General features: G+C 48.4%; 1 protein-coding gene across 4 annotated transcripts in view; it reads left to right on the top strand.

Annotated features, from left to right (window-relative positions):
- The window catches only part of TENM3 (teneurin transmembrane protein 3), a 558,635-nt gene that overhangs the window by 517,194 nt on the left and 22,510 nt on the right, over positions 1–18,931 (top strand). For all 4 annotated transcript variants that reach the window (XM_053659855.1, XM_053659853.1, XM_053659856.1 and 1 more), the window contains 2 exons: positions 159–313; positions 1,052–1,926. In XM_053659855.1, coding sequence (XP_053515830.1) covers positions 159–313; positions 1,052–1,926 — 1,030 coding nt within the window. The remainder of the gene's footprint in view (positions 1–158; positions 314–1,051; positions 1,927–18,931) is intronic.

The raw sequence follows: 18,931 nt of genomic DNA, 5'->3' as shown, positions 1-18,931 counted from the left end.
TTTTTCCTAACGTTTTAGCAGTCTGCAGTCCTACCTGCCACCTAGCGCCCACGTTGTCACTGGGCTTAAATGCCGGGTTTGGTGATGGGCGTAAAAGTTCAATCAAAGTAACCATTTTTGAAAACGAACTAACACTTCCTTCTCTTTCTTGGATCAAGGAATGGCGATTGATAAGAATGGATTAATCTACTTTGTGGATGGAACCATGATCAGAAAAGTTGATCAGAATGGAATCATCTCGACTCTCCTGGGCTCTAACGATCTGACGTCAGCCAGACCTCTAACCTGTGACACAAGCATGCACATCAGCCAGGTAGTCCCAGTGTCGGCTGACGGGGGGGGGGGGGCACTGCGTTCAACCACACATGTCCTGTGTGGGAGACAATGTGATCCAGCTGTTCCATTCAGATGTAGCTCAGGAGCTGCCAAACAGTTATTTTCTTCTGTAGTTCTGCATTTGATAAGTTCAGTGAGATACAGAACAATTATCACTAGGAAATGCTAAGCATGAGACATAAAAGACCAGGAAAGTGGCAGCTCGAAGATATTCCAAAAAGAACAGAACTGTTTACTTAACTCTCTAATCTTTTGATTGCATAAGCTCCTTGGGGAGCAGAGAGAACCCATGTGATTAGTCCCAAGGGACTTACGTGTACAATTGGGAACTTTACTATTGGCTTTCCTAAAAGCACCATGGAACACAAATGGGCTGACGTCGCAGAAAGCCCTGACATCGGGCGGCCATTACTGCTAGAAGGCGCCTGTGTTCATACCTCATTGATAGCTGTGGCTCTCTCCTTAGCGAGTCATTAGCTATTTGGCATTCACTGGCAAATCTTTCCGTCAGCTGCACTGTTAAACAAAATGCTGTTCCCTGCATTTGTTTCCACTCCAACTTCTCAAGTTTAGTTTACTGTAGCTAATCAGAAAACAATTTTAAAACAGTTTATCAAATTAAGGGTAATTCCCCCAAAATGGTCTCATTCACTCTTCTGGCACATTAACTGCGGTGCAGGAACTGACTAACCGGACCGTTTCCTGTCTGATGAAGGTGCGTCTGGAGTGGCCCACCGACCTCGCCATTAACCCCATGGACAACTCCATCTACGTCCTGGACAACAACGTCGTGCTGCAGATCACCGAGAACCGGCAGGTGCGCATCGCCGCTGGGCGGCCCATGCACTGTCAGGTGCCAGGAGTGGAGTATTCCGTGGGGAAGCACGCGGTTCAGACGACGCTGGAGTCGGCCACCGCCATCGCTGTGTCCTACAGCGGGGTCCTGTACATCACGGAAACCGATGAGAAGAAAATTAACCGCATAAGGCAGGTCACGACGGACGGGGAGATCTCTCTGGTCGCTGGCATACCTTCCGAGTGTGACTGCAAAAACGATGCCAACTGCGACTGCTACCAGAGCGGCGATGGCTACGCCAAAGACGCTAAGCTCAGCGCCCCGTCGTCCCTGGCGGCGTCTCCCGACGGCACCCTGTACATCGCGGATCTAGGGAACATTCGCATCCGGGCCGTGTCAAAGAACAAGCCTTTCCTTAACTCTATGAACTTCTACGAAGTTGCCTCGCCCACTGATCAAGAACTCTACATCTTCGACATCAATGGCACCCACCAGTACACCCTGAGTCTGGTCACTGGCGACTACCTGTACAACTTCAGCTACAGCAACGATAATGACATCACTGCGGTGACCGACAGCAACGGCAATACCCTCCGAATCAGGCGGGACCCGAATCGGATGCCCGTCCGAGTGGTGTCCCCGGATAACCAAGTGATATGGCTGACCATCGGAACGAACGGCTGTTTGAAGAGCATGACCGCGCAGGGGCTGGAGCTGGTGTTGTTCACCTACCACGGCAACAGTGGCCTCCTGGCCACCAAAAGTGACGAAACCGGGTGGACGACATTTTTTGAGTAAGTGTGTCAGTATTTTTCATTACTTTGATTGTAGTATTGTCAGTATTTTTCATACTTTGATTGTAAAATACTGGGATAAAATCTAAAATAATGATAGAATCTTAGAGGGATCTAGAACATGTATAATTCTAGCTCCTTCATTCTAAAAAAGAAGACAAAATGAGCTTCGGGGCCTTGAAAGGGACCCACAAACGGGAGAACCCCTGCGGCCCAGGTTCCATTAGCATCGTGGTAACGCTGCCTCTGCTTAAGGTCTAACATTTTCTTTCCTTCATTCAGACTGAAGGTGTTCATGAAAAACTTTAGGAGAACATGCCACAGCTGTGGTTTCAGGTGTAGACCCTTTGGGTTTACATGTGTCCATGTGATAAGGCTATTTTGAGACCCGTCACTAAAAAGGACCTTTAAAAACATTTACAATGAGCTTAGCTGATGATGACATTGGTAGTATGAGTGTTACTTGTTCATTTGTTCTTCTGTTTTTCCAGCACGGCCGACATGCAATATTGTATCGGCTTAAGGGTTACAACACAGTAAACATTTACGTACTGCAGGGAATGATCCCCCCGGTTGAGTCCAGGACCCATCTCACACCACACCTCGTTATCACAGTGTTGTGGACTGAGTTCCCTACACCTGCAGTTAGCATCCGCGCGCCTGTTTTTATAACTGCCAATCCGTACTTCTTAATCCCTTCACCTGTTTCACTCAGCCCTCCAACCCCGCTCCCGTCTGGCAACCATTCTTTGTTTTCTGTATCTTTAAGTTTGTTTCCGCTTTGTTAGAGTCCACATGTAAGTGAAATGATGGTATTTGTCTTTCTCTGTCTGACTTATTTCACTTGGCATAGTGCCCTCTAGGTCCATCGATGCTGTTGCAAATGGCAAGATTTCATTCTTTTTATGGCTGAGTGGCATTCCATTGTGTGTATGTATTACAGCTTCTTGATCCGTTCATCTGCTGACAGGCACTTAGGTTGCTTGCATATCTCGGCTGTTGTAAATAACGCTGCAGTGAACCTAGGGGTGTGTATATCTCTTCAAATTGGTGTTTTAGATTTTTTTATAAATACCCAGAGGAGCAATTGCTAGGTCATATGGTAGTTTCACTTTTAAATTTTTGAGAAATCTCCACCCTGCTTTCCACAGTGGCTGCACCAGCCTGCAGCCCCACCAATAGTTCATGAAGGTGTCCTTTTCTCCACGTCCTCACCAGCACTTGTTTATTGATTTATTGATGGTAGCCTTTCTGACAGGTGTGAGGCGACATCTCATTGTGGTTTTAATGTACTTCTGCTTGATGACTAGTGATGTTGAGCATCCCTGCATATGTCTGTTGGCCATCCGTAGGTCCCCTTTGGAGAAGTATCTGTTCAGGCCCTCTGCCCACACACAGGTAGAAGAGCTTAACTTTTTATAATCAGTTACTGGAGAATCTGAGCTGCACTGACAAGACCTTAACACTAAATGCAAATCAGGAATTGCTGGTCGCTGTGAAAGCAAATGAAAAGTATGCTCACGCGGCCAGGGTGTTCCACAAAATGCATGGAATGGGAACACGGGCAATGTGCTGTTTCAACAGTCATATTTTCAGAGGCCAATCATAATGAAGTGAAAATTAGCCCTTCTATATTTTATGGCCTATGTACTTTGCAGTGAATGCATGTGTAAAATTATTTCGATTACTTATTCACTGCACCAACCATAAGGGGAAATTCGATATATAGAGGTGGCATTTGACAAATGCAAAATAGTCCTTGAAATGAATATTGAGTTCCTTAGTGTGATTTTTGTAATGATATGCTGAAGCAAAACTATTTTCTGTAGGAGCACACCTCTAAAATTATAATAAAAGTCGGCAGAAAAAAATGATGCAATAGACAAATATTTTTCATACAACTTTTCTGGAGTCGATCTTATACAGGAAGCATAGTCCTTCTGTAGCTCGAATTGCTTTTCTTTCCCGACAGTTTCCCTTTTAATAAAATGAATGTTACCCGGCAGCATGATTTTGTCACGGGGACAACCCTTTCAACGGAATGACATTAAAATTTTAGAATCACACTAGGAAAGGAATAAATTGGAAGTTAATGGGCAGCTCTTCTTTGCACCATATTCAAAGTGAGAGCAGGCTACATTGCCGAAAAGGAAGAAGAGAAAAAGTTCAGAGACAGCGGCAGGACGCATGAGCCCGGGCAGGAGAGCTTCTCGTATCGTAAGACCTTCAGGAAATGATGGTGGCCCAAGCTGGGTTTCAGCTTGGGGGGGGGGGGGGCAGAGAAGTAAGCTTAGGGTACAGTCTAGGGTTCCCACCTCTTTTGAATGTGGCCTGACTTCGCCCAGCACAGAAGCTTATCACAGGGGTCCCTCCGGACACAAGAATTTCCTGCCACAGGTATAGCGGTTTGTGTAGACCCCGTGAATGAACGTTCACCGAGTTCGGAAAACTAGAGAGAGGGGCATGTGTACTCCGGGGTGGCGTTAGTATCAGCGAATGTGAGGTTCTCAGCTTTTTTCTTCATACGGCACACGAGAGCCACGTCCCTGGATCAAACACCCACGAGCACTGCAGGCTTCGTCAGGGATGGACGCAGAGGCTCGGCCAAGGCTGACTCGGCAAGCCGATCTTGTGAACGTAATGGGCAAGCACTGATGTAAAGGATAAAGTTTATAATTAACTTAAATAAATCACAGTCATATCTTCACTAACACAGACTCAGGATACATAAAGTGTATCTATTGTCTTTTATCTCCATCAGTTAAAGACAACTGTTACAAAGCACTTTAAACTATTTTAGCAAATATAAACCTCCTAATTATATATGTTTATATAATATGTTTTAACAAACCAGTGCTTCAAAAATAACCTTTCTAGTAAAATTAACAGAAATATTGTTTTTTAAAACAATGTTTTTTTTAGTTTTCCTCCAGATAGCTACAGCAAAGACATGGCTGAAATTTTTCTAACAAACATTTATGCATTTTACAAAACAGAAAAAAAAAATGGAGCAGTCCACCAAATTCCAGATCCTCGTGTGAGAATGACAGACAGTCACCTGTCTTCTTCACACACACTCTTGTAACTGGGCCGTGGAAGAGTGAGGGCCACCTCTGCTCCAAGTGACAGCCTCTGAAACACTCCACAGTGTGCACAAGACAGGAGGGGTGTGTCGTCCTCGGGAGCCCCTGCAGAGCACGGCCCCTGCACAAGCCTGGGGTGGCCGGTGCACAGACTCAGCCTCTGTCCCCACGTGTCAGACCCTGACCACCAGCGTCGCTCCTCACCCCCCGACGGGGACGTGCGAGTGGATGTGAGGTCTCAGGAGAGACTGCCGGACCGGCTCCCCTGTCAGACTGCCTCTGGGGTTGGAGACTCCCGGCAGGCTTCCCTGCAGTAGCGTTCTCTTCCTCTGCTAGTAGCACTGTGTGTCTAATTCAGTCCTTCAGGGCTCTTGGATGATTCATAGAGAAGGGATTTGAAAGGTCTGACAGTGGTCAGGGTTTTACCAAAACCACCAGGAGACTGTGAAAAACACCATTCCCAGCTGAAAACACCTGTGTTCTAGGAGTTTCGTGACACCGGCCTCTATAATCAATCACCTTTCTGCACAAATACCTTGCAGAGGGAAAGTAAAACTTCTCAGCCCAAATTGCCACTTGTATGTGTTCAGCTTCCTAGCTAGCGTAGGGTCTAAAAAGCCTTGAGATTAAAGCTTTACAGGATGGGAAATGGATACAAGAAGATCTGGAATCAACAAATGTGCCAACAGTTAAAAGGAGTTACTACAGTTCCCACCAAAGAAAACTAAAAGAGAGAACTAACTCAAATTACTTACCTATGTGTTTTTTAATATATTTTATTGATTATGCCATTACAGTTGTTCTATTTCCCCCTTCATTCCCCTCCACCCTGCACAGCCCCTCCCCCACCACTCCCCCCCCTTTAGTTTATGACCACGTCTCAAGTTCTTTAGATTCTATATTTCCCATACTATTCTTGCCCTGCCCCCTATCTATTTTCTACCTACCGTCTATGCTACTTATTTTCTGTACCTTCTCCCCCCTTCTCCTTCTCCCACTCCCCTGTTGCTAACCCTCCATGTGATCTTCATTTCTATGGTTCTGCTCCTGATCTAGCTGTCCTCTTAGTTTGCTTTTGTTTTAGGTGTGGTTGTTAATAACTGTGAGTTTGCTGTCCTTCCACTGTTCATCTTTTTTTATCTTCTTTTTCTTAGGTAAGTCCCTTTAACATTTCATATAATAAGGGCTTGGTGATGATGAACTCCTTGAATTTGATCTTATCTGGGAAGCACTTTATCTGCCCTTCCATTCTAAATGAAAGCTTTGCTGGATAGAGCAATCTTGGATGTAGGTCTTTGGATTTCATGACTTGGAATACTTCTTTCCAGCCCCTTCTTGCCTGGAAGGTCTCTTTTGAGAAATCCGCTGACAGTCTGATGGGAAGTCCTTTGTAGGTGACTGTCCCCTTATCTCTTGCTGCCTCCAGGATTCTCTCCTTCATTTTCATCTTGGCTAATGTAATTATGATGTGCCTTGGTGTGTTCTTGGGACTCTCTGAGCTTCCTGGATTTCCTGGAAGTCTATTTCCTTTGCCAGATTGGGGAAATTCTCCTTTATTATTTGTTCAAATAAGTTTTCCACTGGTGGCTGTTCCTTTTCCCCTTCTGGTACCCCTATAATTCTGATGTTGGAACGTTTAAAGATGTCCTGAAGGTTCCTAAGCCTCTCCTCATTTTTTTGAATTCTTGTTTCTTCATCCTTTTCTATTTAGTCTTTTTTTTCCTCTTTCTGGTCAACTCCTTTGATTCGAGTCCCAGTTTCCTTTCCATTACTATTGGTTTCCTGTGCATTTCCATTCATTTCAATTAGTTTAGCCTTCATATAATCCTCTTATTTGTGATTAAAAGCAACCAGTTCTGTGAGCATCCTGATCACCAGTGTTTTGAACTGTGCACCTGAAAGTTTGGCTGTTTCTTCATCGCTTAGATTTATCGGCTCTGGGGCTCTGAGTTGTTCTTCAGCCATGTTTTGATCCCTTCGTGCCTGTTACGTTGAGGGGCGGAGCCTTAGTTGTTCACCAGGGCGGGGCGTCCAGGTCGCTGGTTTGTGACGCTGCATGTGGGGGCGGGGTCAGAGAGGGAAAATGGCGGTCGGTCCGGTCTGCCATTTCCCGCCACTGCGGCCTGCACGGTCTGCCTCACTGCTCGCTCCTTCACCGGTTTATCTGCGTGCTAATGTGTGACTGCGATCAGCCCTCAGTGAGTTCACTGCCTTGCGCCCTCAGTGGGTCCGCCCGCTTTTCCACACCTGGGATCTGCCCACGGCTGCTGGCGCACCTGGGTCTCGCGCCCAGGTAGGTCCGGTGGATCTTTCCTGCCCGACCCCGCTCTGCTGCTGGCTCTGCCCCTCTTACTGGTTTGGCTGAAGGGTTCGTTGTCGTCAGACTTCCGTGTAGTTCAATTTTCTGTGGTTTGGCTGCGTTTTTGTTGCTAAAACGTTGTTTTTAAACTTGGTTGTGTGAGAAGGTACAGTGCTTTCACCTGTGCCTCCATCTTGGCGGAAGTCCCCGACCTTACGTGTTTTAATTGATTCTTCTCTCAGCACAAACTTCACTTACCATGGGTGTGTCACAGTCTTGCTGAGAGTACAGAATGGAATTGGAAAGTGTTCTATGAAATGCAAACTATCTCGCTGACTGTGTGGCCCCCACAACTCCCGGATGTTGAGTTGTACATAGAACTCTCCCAACAGCTGTTCGTTGAATGGAGGTGTGGAGGAATAAACCAAAATGTAGACAGGTAAGTGTTCGTGGAGAAGGGTCTGATACAACCGGTGGCTGGTTCTTGCCTCGTCTCCCTGGGAAGAAGACCATAGAAATGCTTGCTCGCTCTCTGAAACAGTTCCGACCTCTCTGTACCAGTAGTTGATGATGAAGGTAGTAACACTGCCATTTTTACTGATGGTTTTTTTAAATAACCTTACCTAACCTCACATGCTTAACCTGTTTTAACTTTATGAAATGTGGACTTCTTTAGTTGGCCTTATATTAAAATAATTAGAAGTATAAATTTACATCCGTACCATTTCCTTCGGAGATGGTGGTATGGAGAAGTTGAGGAATGAAGATAGGAAACATGTTTTTGTGCAAATGCAGTTGAACTATGTTGTTGTACCTGGTATCAGAAAGGATCATTCCAGGGAAAGAACACCTGACTCCCCACCTGGGAGCCTCATCTGTCACCAATAACATCGGCCAGGGTGACGGTTTAGGGTGCGCAGAATTTAAAGTGCAGAAGCCTGCACTTCATCTTCCCCTGGGCAGCAGTTTCTGTGTGTATTTGGGTGGTGTCCCTATTGTGACAAGTTAGAACGGTGGCTGGTGCCCTTAGATGTGCCGTTGGTGGCGTGATAGGGGGACTGCGGCAGGTATCAGAATATGCGATCCAGTAGGTACCGGGTGCAGTAGATACCAGATGGGCTGTAACTCAGCTTTGAAAGCTCTGTGTTAGACAAATGTGTTTCATGAGCTGGATAATTATTCATTACTGACTGAATAAACCATCCTAAGACTTCCTCATCCACCAATTGGCTGGGCAGCACACGGGACATTCGGCCAGCTAATGGGGTCCCCTTGCGTGATGACAATGTGACAACCCTAGTTTCTGTCTTCACTTCGTATGAGGGACTGTCTCACACTGCTCTTCCAGCCATTTAAAGACAGGGATCACATGTTACCATTTCTTAGCTTGAGCAATTCCACGGAAACCAAAAAGATCTCACCTGCGGAAAATTGATCATTTAAAAGTGCATACCCACCTGGCTGGTGTAGCTCAGTGGATTGAGTGTGGGCCTGCGAACCACACGATCGTGGTTCGATTTCCAGTCAGGGCACATGTCTGGGTTGCAGGCCGGTCCCCTGCAGGCCAGTTCCCAGCAGGGGACGCACGAAAGGCAACCATACATTCATGTTTCTCTCCCTCTCTCCTTCCCTTCCCCTCTAAAGAAATAAATAAAATCTTTAAAAAAAAATAAATAAATAAAAGTGCATACCCAAAGCAAAGCCACAGTTCTCACACTCGTATGCACACAAAAGAAACCCAGTGCATTGAACGGGGCGGTAGAATAAGTTATTTAATAGTAAATGGCATTTCACAGTTCTCTGCTTGCTCACCCCCGTAAAACACTAACTGTTAAGGTGTATTGGCTCTTCTGTCTGGTTAGAGGACAGCGTCGGGAAAGCCCACGTGGTGGCTTGGTGCCCAGCACCAAGCAGGGACTTGGAATATGTGGAGCTTTCACATTGGTGGAGCAGACCTGGTGCTCTTCTGCGAGTTACAGTCGGATTTACAGAGCAGATCAGTGCGTGTCAGCTTGCACACCTTTAGGCAGGTGTGTGTGGGTCTCTGGCTCCTCATCCATGTGCTTTATCGTCCCCCACTCAAGCTCAGCAGTTCCAGAATGAGCTTCTGAGCCCTTTCTCTGTGTGACGAGTTAACTCCGTGCCCATGGCAAACCCACGGCTCCCACTGATGCAGGCTCTGAGACAGTCAGGGACGGCTCTCGGAGGAGGGGAGGCAGGCGGTCCAAACAGGAGTGCTGCTGCACACTCTAGCAGCGCCCCGCAGGTGTGAGAATTTGGGCGACTCGGTGGCAGTGAGTCCAAGGTAGACAAATGGGTCCACCCTCGTTGACACTGAGTTCGTATGGATAGCCTGACATCAGGGTCACATGGCGTCCTCCATACACGTGTTGCTGGAAGAGTATCTGATGTTAGCAAAAGCACAGAGGCGTCTTCCTCCAGCCCTCTCCTTGGATAGTGCCCGACACCCAGCCCTGTGCACTCGGTGCTGCAGCCACGTTTCATTGTTATTTCTGGCAAAACTGCATGGGAAATACAGCAGCCCGATTTCCAAATACACACCCGAGGATGCTGCGTGGTTCGCCCCCATATCATCCCTTTGTCTTTTTCTCGCTTTCTTCATGGAAGAAAACATTGCAGATATTAAGAATGATTCAAAGAGATTTTTATCAGGAAATCACTTAAAATCCTGGGGAATGTTATGGCTGATTTCCATTTTTGCGATTTTGTCCAACTGTTTAATAATTTTGCTTTAAATTTTTAACCAGACTGTGTATTCCCAGGGACACCTGTTGGAAGTGGCTGCTGCCCCTTCCAAACGTCCACCTGGACAGGACTGAGGCGACACCTTTGTCAATACTTGGTTTAAACCAATTTTCTCCTGCACTCTAATTTTAAGAAATAATTAGTTTTGTCCTGGTTTCAAAGCAGAAAGGGAAAGAGGGAAATTGTATGTTATTCAGATTATTCCAAAAGACACCAGAAAGAGTAAAAACCAAATTCGTCAGATTTTCTCCATAAAAAAATCTCAGCTATTTAGTGTAACTTGCAGAGTGTCCCTAGTCACAGAGCTACATTAACTCCTTCAGTGCATGCCATTTAGCAACTTAATGTTCTAGCTATGAAAAATCACTCCATAGAGGCTCAAGAATGAGTAAGTGCAGTCGGAAAAGCCTTGAATTCCCTCTTCAAACTAATCAGAAAACCATCTAAATTAGATGGACAGTATGACCTCCTCGCACCTCAGAGACTCAGCGGTTCCCTCACCAGCGGTTGCCAAATGATTCCTGCCAAGACTAAGTCACACAGACCAGCCATGTGAGCGGATTGGTTGGTAAAAGGGCAAGAAAGTTACATGTCGACAACCAGTGTAAGGGAACTTTGTGTTTTGTTGTTGTTGTTTGTTGGTGGTTGTAGTTGTTTTACGATCGCAGAACTGAAGATGGGCATTTAGGTATTTTCCGGAGACTGTCTGCATCTCTGGTTCATTCCTATGATCTCCAAATACAAGCGCCTTCAGCACCCCTTGCTTCTCGCGACCCTAACCCTCAGCCCTTTGCCCATGTCCCAGGGTCCTGGAGGTCCCGGAAGGCCTGGACACTAGCGGTACGGGACTAATGTGGACACCGCTCTTTTCCGATGTCTCTCCCAGTGTTTGGGGATCCCATTCCTCCCCGCCCTGAACATCTCGTAAACCCAGAGCTTCGGAGAAATGGTGATAAACAGAAGTACCCCTTTGTAATTGGCTAAACACTAGGTTTTGTTCCCTTTAAATCTATTTTTAAGAATTTGAATGTTATGTAAATTAAGATTTTTTAAAAATCTCTAGGCATTTTTAGGAAATTCGGTATAAGAACCAGAGGCTAAGAAATCTTGTAGTTTGTCTAAGGAAATAGTTAATTAATTTAAGTATTTAATGAACACGTGTCAAGCACCCACTAGAAGGAAGACCTCCCTGTGGGTTAACTGTAGAAAAGGAGGAAGGAGCCCCAGTTCTTCTAAAGGCAAACGGAAGCCTTGCTCAACTTAAAAGAAAGTTCCTTCCCCACAGATGATGCTTATAAGCTGAATCAGTCAGCTGTAGTAACAAAAGAACGACTACAAGAACGTTACGGTCTGGAAGACAGAATGGCCGCGGACCTGAACGCACCAGGCATTTTCGACAGAAACCCAGCAATAGGATGACTCACCTTACACGTTTTAGACCTGCAGGAGTGAGTTTAGTCCGTGGTCATTTATAATCTAAAGCTGGTGGGAAAGGTCGTATTTCCCCTTCATGCTCACATCTGCATGTGCGTACTCCGTGGAAGATTAGTTCCTTCGTGCCTTCTTAATTTAATCAGGGTCTCTGGTTTTTCGACTTTGTTTCTAATGTACACTGCATTCTCCCTCACACAGGGCGGTGCCCAGAGGTGAGGTAGGTCCCATTCGGGATACGTCCAGGTCACACAGGCCCCCAGGGAGGGACCTTTTCCAAAAGCAGTTGTGCCACTGTCTGAATGAGAGTCTTGAAGGGTCCTGTTGCAAAGGCGCCCTGCCTGGCAAATTACTCAATTACCTCACCCCTCCTTGGTGCAGAGAGGCTGGGTGCTGCGCCCGTGCCCTTTGGTCCTCCGGCATCGCCCATTCCCCCACGAGTTCCCTGGCATCCATCTCTTCTCTCACTCAGTCACTCAGTCAGGAGTCCGCTGTTGGCCAGGCACTGATGCTGGAGTCTGGGGAGGGCGGGGAGCTCAAGGACGCATCCGGCTGTTCATGGGGCTCAGGGCCCAGTGAGGGAGCTGGAGGAGGAAATCGTGATAAGGGGAAAAGCAAAGACAGTCTGCTGCGCACACTGGGAAGGCGGGAGGGTGGGGAGAGGCAGGAGGTGAGAAGAATCCCCAAGGGACTAAAAATGTAAGCTGAGTCTTGGAAGGTGTGAAGAAAGGTTAGCAAGCAGAGAGCGAGCGTTCTAGAAGAGAGCACTTCCAGGAGGCAGAGCGTGGCTGGTTTTGGAGAGAAGCAGGGCCCAGGATGTGTGTGTGTGGGGGGGGTGAGAATGGGAGTGTGGGGAGCCCCGTTCCATCAGGACAGCTGCGCTGCCCGGTCTGCGGGTCTTCCATCTGGGCCCACGGGCGGGCGCTAAGGAGGGATGCCACCGGGAAGCAGCAGGGCCTGTCTGGGATCATACAAGGCTGCATTCAGTGGAGAAAAGCACAAAACGTCAGAGGGGGCAGTGGGGTTAGGAGAGCATAAACCTAGTTCATGAACTCGGGCCTGAGTGGGGGATGGGCACTGAGATTAACAAGAAGGAAGTTGAGTCCTTGTTAGGAAATGACACGGAACCTGGCAAGTGAAGGCAGGAGCCAGTGAGTGAGGATGAATGAAGGAGGACGTCCTGGCTTGGGTGACTCAGTGGACAGGGCAATACAGCCAAGAGCAGGTTGGCAGACCAAAGGGGAGTGCAGATTTGGACACTGTGAATTTGCGGTTACCGCAGTCCAGTCTAGCATTCGGTCCAAATGGCTGCTGAGAACCCAGGAGACGCCAATGCTAGAGATGTGCATGTACGGCTGCGGGAAGCTCTGAGGCCGTGAGTGGGAGTGGGTCGCACTGAGGAGAATTGCAGGGTATCTAGTTACCAGGGGAAAGCGTGCAAATACGAATTTGCAAACTGGAGTTTCCTGTGCCTTAGTACGAAAGGCAGTACCCGTGTTGATACTTTAGGGTCCACCTTCTGCTACTGGATCCTGCACCCTAAGCTTTTTGAAGACTTCACATCTGTGATTCCTCTTATACATTACATCAGTTTCTGTGTTTACCCCTTTTTTACCCCCTTTTGCTGTTTAACTGCCTAAGGTTAACCGTTCGTCTGCTTTCCCACACTCCTGACACTTGGCAGAAAGAATATTCATTGTCTTGGAAGAAAATAATTGACTTTCTCTCTTCAAGCATGTGAATAGACCACATTTTTATCTAAACACTCGTTCATCTTGGGTTCGGAATCCATCCACCGCAGCCGCTGACTTCCAGTTTTTTTGACATCAGGCTCAGTTTTCCACGTCGCCGACCTTCCATTAGTTCCTTGGAGCCACTTTCTGTCTGGTCCCCATCCAGCCTCTTCTCCGACAGGCAGCACAGGCCGACTAGAAAGGGCACTTGGAACTAAAGGCCTGGGTCACCCTGCCCTGCCTTTGTCACCTACCCTGTGTGACCTGGCCAGTCACAGCACCTCCAGAATGTTGCGCCTTCCCCTATAACATGGAAGACTTTTTAGTTATCAACAGTCTCTTCCTACTCTAAAAAATCTGAGATTCTGTCATTTCTCCCCAACTTTTCACAGGCCCCGGTCAGAGCTTATTTCAAAAGAAACATTATTTAACAAATGACCAAATTTCCCTTGCTGAAATAGTTAGCTGCGTTGTGTTTCTGTCATACCTAATAATATTTTTTCCATTATGCCCACACTAGTAACAGCAACTTAAAATAATGAGTTGGATTTCTCTTTCCAAATGGGCTTCCTACTTTCTTACTTAACCCTTTCCAACTCACTGTGGATGTCCGCACCCCTTCTTGCTGTCACTCACGGCACAGCAGTTTCCCGGGGGCGTCGCGCATGAGACAACCCGGGCCAGTGCACACAAAGAGGAAGACAAAAGACAAAGGTGTGTTCATCCTCTGAGCACTCAGGGCCCCTGGGAATAAATCCAGGAGAATGAGGGTGTGCATAGTTCTGTTTTACAAATTTTTTTGGAGCAAAAATCTCCCTCAGCTTCAGCTGTCTAGCTAACGCCTGCACTTCAAGACCTGCCCAAGACTCGTTAACCTAAACAAAAAAGATGCGTCCTGCTCACGTCTACCCTCCTCCGTCAAGAAAGAAAAATTTTTAAGTGACGTACCTCTGCCCCTTCTCAGAACGAGGGCTAGCCCAGACTCTCAAACCCCAGACGGAACTAATTCTGCAAGGCCCTGCCTGGAGGCCTCTTTCGCAAGGCCTGAATCTCAGAGCTGGGCTGGTTTCTCTCTGCCTTCTCTCTGATGCAGTAATGGCTGTGAAGAGACACTGGGTCACTTTTTTGGAATTTGATCTTGAGTAAGATATGTCTGTGATTGTCTATCACTAGACTCAATGTTCAGAGAAAGGGCTGGAGCGGAGGTGAGGGAGGAAGGATCCATCCTCATCTGTGAACTCATGGGATCGGGGCTGTTTGAAAAAGAGACTAGTGCCTGGAACTGCAGCTCCCACCCTTTCTGGTTTTATGGAGCCGACCGGGGCTGAATTTGGCCCGTCAGCAAGTCCCCAGAAAGAACTGCAAGAGCCGCAGCTCTCCCCGACCCCAACCCCATGCAAGTCTGACCTTTGCTCTTTAGGATCCTCTCAGCACTTGGGATGAAAATCACATAAAATAATACGTTCTCCGTTTGCATGTTTTCTGTCTTCTTTGGTGATGTACAGGTAGCAGCCAGCAGAGTGCCAGGTGAACCCATGACTTGGGTCGGTTGATTGCTCTTCTTACCTTAACGATGGATGCATTTGGCACGTTCTCCCAGAATATGCCTATCTGAGTATTTCCTAGCGACAGCATCACTGCAGAATTCAAAGAAATTATGATCTGTCCACGAGATCATTGTTACGATCCATGAATCTCAGATTCATTCCTAGAATGCTGTGGTGTAAATTCTCCTGAAATTACTGTTACAGATCACAGAGCTGCTCTCCAGGGTCCAACCCAGCCCGTGTTTGCATCAGGTTCTCTGGTGCGCGTCCTTCCTCAGACAGGATCAAATGCGTGATGGACGCGTGTTTTTGTCATGATGGGTCAGCATGTCCTACTTTACCGCAATGACAGACAAGAGGTGGTTACACGTTAGCATGGTGAAAAACGCACTGCTAAACAGAAGGCAAGATGGAGGGATTCTTTCTTTTTTGGTGGAGGGGATATCACTGGCCGTTAAACTGAAGGAACTTTGAACCTGAGGAACACAGATGGAAGACAAGATTATTGCTCTGTGCAGGGGGCACAGCGGGGGGAAGCTTAGGTGCGTGTCTCATGGGAGTCCGTCCTTTGGATCTGGGCTGGGGAAGGCACAGAAGGAACATGACCATGACCCCAACCAGAAGCCTCTAGAATGTACCCAAACCCAAATCCGCTGCTGTCTTCCCTTCTCAGAACAGACCGTGTTGCCTGGAGGAACCGGTGCGGACACGTCCATTCGCCTGGCTCTCGCTGGCCCTGCTGTAGGGAAGGGAGGGAGGGTTGGGAGAGGGGCATCGCCAGGGCTGTGGGAGTCAACGCGTGCGTGTCTCGTTTTTCAGAGAGGCCGATGCAGCTTGAGGCTGCACTGGACACCTACAAAAACGCGCATCCCCTGCCTCTCCAGAGTCGGAATTGGCTCTCGTCTGTGGTTCACTGGCTTCTCTAAAGCCCTGCTCTGGTTCACACAGATTTTCTCAACAACAGAAGGGGACGTTAAAAACATAAGGTTTGATCAAAGAAGCCTTTTGACGGGGAAGCACTGAAGACAATAGATAATGCCGTCGTTGGGTTTTAAGGAAAGTCTTCAGGACGGGCAGACCGTGGCCACTTGAATGGGTTTGCAGTATCAGCAGCCTATCGACGTTTGCCGGGACCAAGTGAGCAGGTCGATTTTCCCTGGGAGGATTATCGGAGAGGAGTTTCCGAAGATTGAGTCAGTATGGGGAGAGGCAAAAAGACCCGTTTTAAATCTAGGGCAGCTGTGGGAAGGGGAACGTGAACATCTGAGACATTGTGAAGAGCGGAGTGAGGAGTTGGGAACTTGGTGTCTGTGAGGGGAGAGGAGATTCTGCTCAGGACGAGCTCTCCGCATTTTTGGCCGAGTGAGGCTGAGGCGCTGATCTGCGGGGCATTCGTCCATAACCCCACTGCTTAGGAAACTTGAAAAGACGCTTTAAAATACACCACAAAGGCCAAAACAGCAAGTCTAGGCAAAAAAAACCACTCCACAATCACAATTAAAGACAACAAAAAGACGAACATCACATCAAATCAGAGCATCCCATCAGTGGTCAAGCAGAGGGTCGCCCAGCGCCTGGGGGGGGGGGGGTTGTCTTTTCAGCAAGAGTCCTTTGGGAGGGGCTCCTGTGGAGCGGAAAGAATGGGCTGTGTGTCCAGCTGGAATCTAGGAGGCCCGGGCTGCAGGGTGGGGGGATGGAGTCGACGTGCTCTTCAAATTCCCTGGAGCCTAGTGCAGTCGTTGTCAAGTCACAAAGCTCATGAAAGAAAAGGACGCTCACACAGACGAGCTGGGCAGAGCTGGTGGACTGCCAAGGCCAGTGCGGTCCAGCAAAGCCACAGAGTTGCTCGGAAGCGCGGAATGTGCCCAGAGGCATCGGTTTGGTGGGGCGGCCTCTCTCCAACCCGAGGGCCCCCGTGTGCCAGAGGGTAGTTGGACATTGGCTGGTGCGTCGTTTCCGACTTAGTCCAGGTCAAGAAGGGGTCACCTGGCCTTTCCAGACGTACCTGGAAGCCGCCCTCGACCCCTTGTCTTCGCTCCCTTCTCCACAGTCCCCTAGAAACTCTAATGTGCTCGTCCACCTGGCTTTCGTCTCTCTGGACATAGGTGCTAATCTGTGAAAATGTTTTCACTGAAATGGAAAAAAAAAGTGATGATGTGGGGGATTTTTTTTCATAGTTTTACTTATTTCTTGGAGAGAACTCTCTCACCCCGAAGTTCAGTCCTTTCTATCTTTGATCTGTCTGCACAGCCTTTTTTTTATGGTGGAGGTAACAGGTAATCATTTTTCATTTAGACGCCCTGTGTTGGTCCCTGATTTTTTTTCCTGGAGTGTAAAATCAAGTCTGAGAAGCACTCAGTGATCAAACTGCCACCTCGCCCCTGGGCCCCTCGAACACCACGTCATTGGCCTGACTGAACCCTGGCTTTCTCCTTGACAATGTCCTTCAGCTCCCACAGTCCCCAGTGACGAAGCCCACCCGGGGCCTCCCATGCTGTGTCATGGCCACCGAGAGGACCCTCCACTCCAGCTGGGCGCGTCCGCCCCCTTCCAGTTACTTCAGCCCTTCACTTTGTGTGGTCCTGGCTGCAGTGCCGTCCCATGCCCCCTCCGCCGGTCTCAGTCCCTTATCTATGCCAAGGCTTGGCTTAGGTCCCCAGCTGGCGGGGGCCCCGCCCTGGCTGCCCCTGTACTGCGGGCACCCTGAGGGCCCTCACCACCTCACTCGTTTTCAGGGGAATGGCTTCCTTCCCCATCCGACTCCTACGTTCTTTATGTCCACAGTCTCCTCGCCCTGTCACCTCATTCAGAAACGGTGAGGTGACCAGCCAGGCAGAGGCTCTGAGGGCCCTCACGCCGGGGCCACCTGGTGTGGGCACTTGAGCCCCACTGGTGCCTTAACTCAGATCCAGCCGCTGCTCAGAAAAGCAAATGCCGAACCCACAGGGCTGCTGAGTCCCTGGGCCTCGAGCATCCCAGCTCACCCTGCAGTTGTTCTCACTGCCCTGCCTACAAAGGTTACTCGGACTTTTATTTCCCAAAGGTCCCAAGGCTAATCCACTGGAAACCGAGCGCTCAGCACCCTGTGTTCTGTGCAGAGCGCTCGGCTTCCTACGTCAGGGGTGCTCGCTGCCCAGCAGGACAGAGGCGCCCGGTGAGCCCGTGAGCACAGGTGGGAGAAGTGCCGTCTGCAGGAGAAAGGTGACGTTTGCTGTGGATTGAATGGAGCTAGAAAACATAGACCTGCAAAAGCATTGAGGGGGGGACAGGTGAGCGACGGCAGTGACAGGGGTCAGCAGAGCGCGGGCAGCTGGCAACGTCTGCAGGAGTTCTCCACCGTAACACAAGCACTGATTTACACAAAGGCGGGGGGCCCGGCATGCAGCATGTGAACTTCCAGGTGTGGCCCAGTCGGGAGACGCAACCCGAGCCCAACCATGGCACACTTTCATTTTTCCGCCCATGTGGAAGTACTAACCCTTCATCCCCTTGCGGCCCCACATTTATCCCTTCTGTTAAGATAGTCTTCACTTTTTCCTTCCCTGGTCACCTCTGTCCTTCTCTCTACTAGCACCGCGTCTGGGCTGACTTGAGGGGGGGCTTGGTTCTGGGCTCTAGGCCACTTGGACCTTTTACTAATGAAGCAGCCTTCATATCCATCTGAAGTCCGGTCGTAAGTATGTTGTTGTCCCAAGGAAGTTCCCTGCTTTTTCACCCATAACTTGCGTTTCTTTTTCTTTCTACGAACCACATGGTCATTTCTGAAATGTCCTCTGGCGCTACCGCAAATGGGGAAGTCACTGAAAAATCCATTCTTGAATGAAGTGTTGTGTCTGTGATGCACAGTGGTGACTGTGGCACAGCTTCTTAAAATATATCTTAACATTTTGCCCTGGCTGGTGTGGCTCAGTGGATTGAGCGCTGACCGACAAACCAAAGGGTCGCTGGTTGGATTCCCAATCCGGGCACATGCCTGGGTTGCCGACCGGGTCCCCAGCTTTGGGCACAGGAGAGGCAACCACACATTGATGGTTCTCTCCCTCCCTTGCCCTCTCTCTAAAAATAAAATCTTTTAAAAATAAACTATTCTTAACATTTAGGTATATCAATGCTAAAAAAGAAAGTATAATAAGAAAGCAACTAATC

This window comes from Artibeus jamaicensis, unplaced genomic scaffold, assembly GCF_021234435.1.
Source record: "Artibeus jamaicensis isolate MK-2021 breed Jamaican fruit bat unplaced genomic scaffold, CSHL_Jam_final scaffold_833, whole genome shotgun sequence".
Classification (NCBI taxonomy): domain Eukaryota; kingdom Metazoa; phylum Chordata; class Mammalia; order Chiroptera; family Phyllostomidae; genus Artibeus; species Artibeus jamaicensis.
This window is presented reverse-complemented; position numbering and strand designations above follow the sequence as displayed.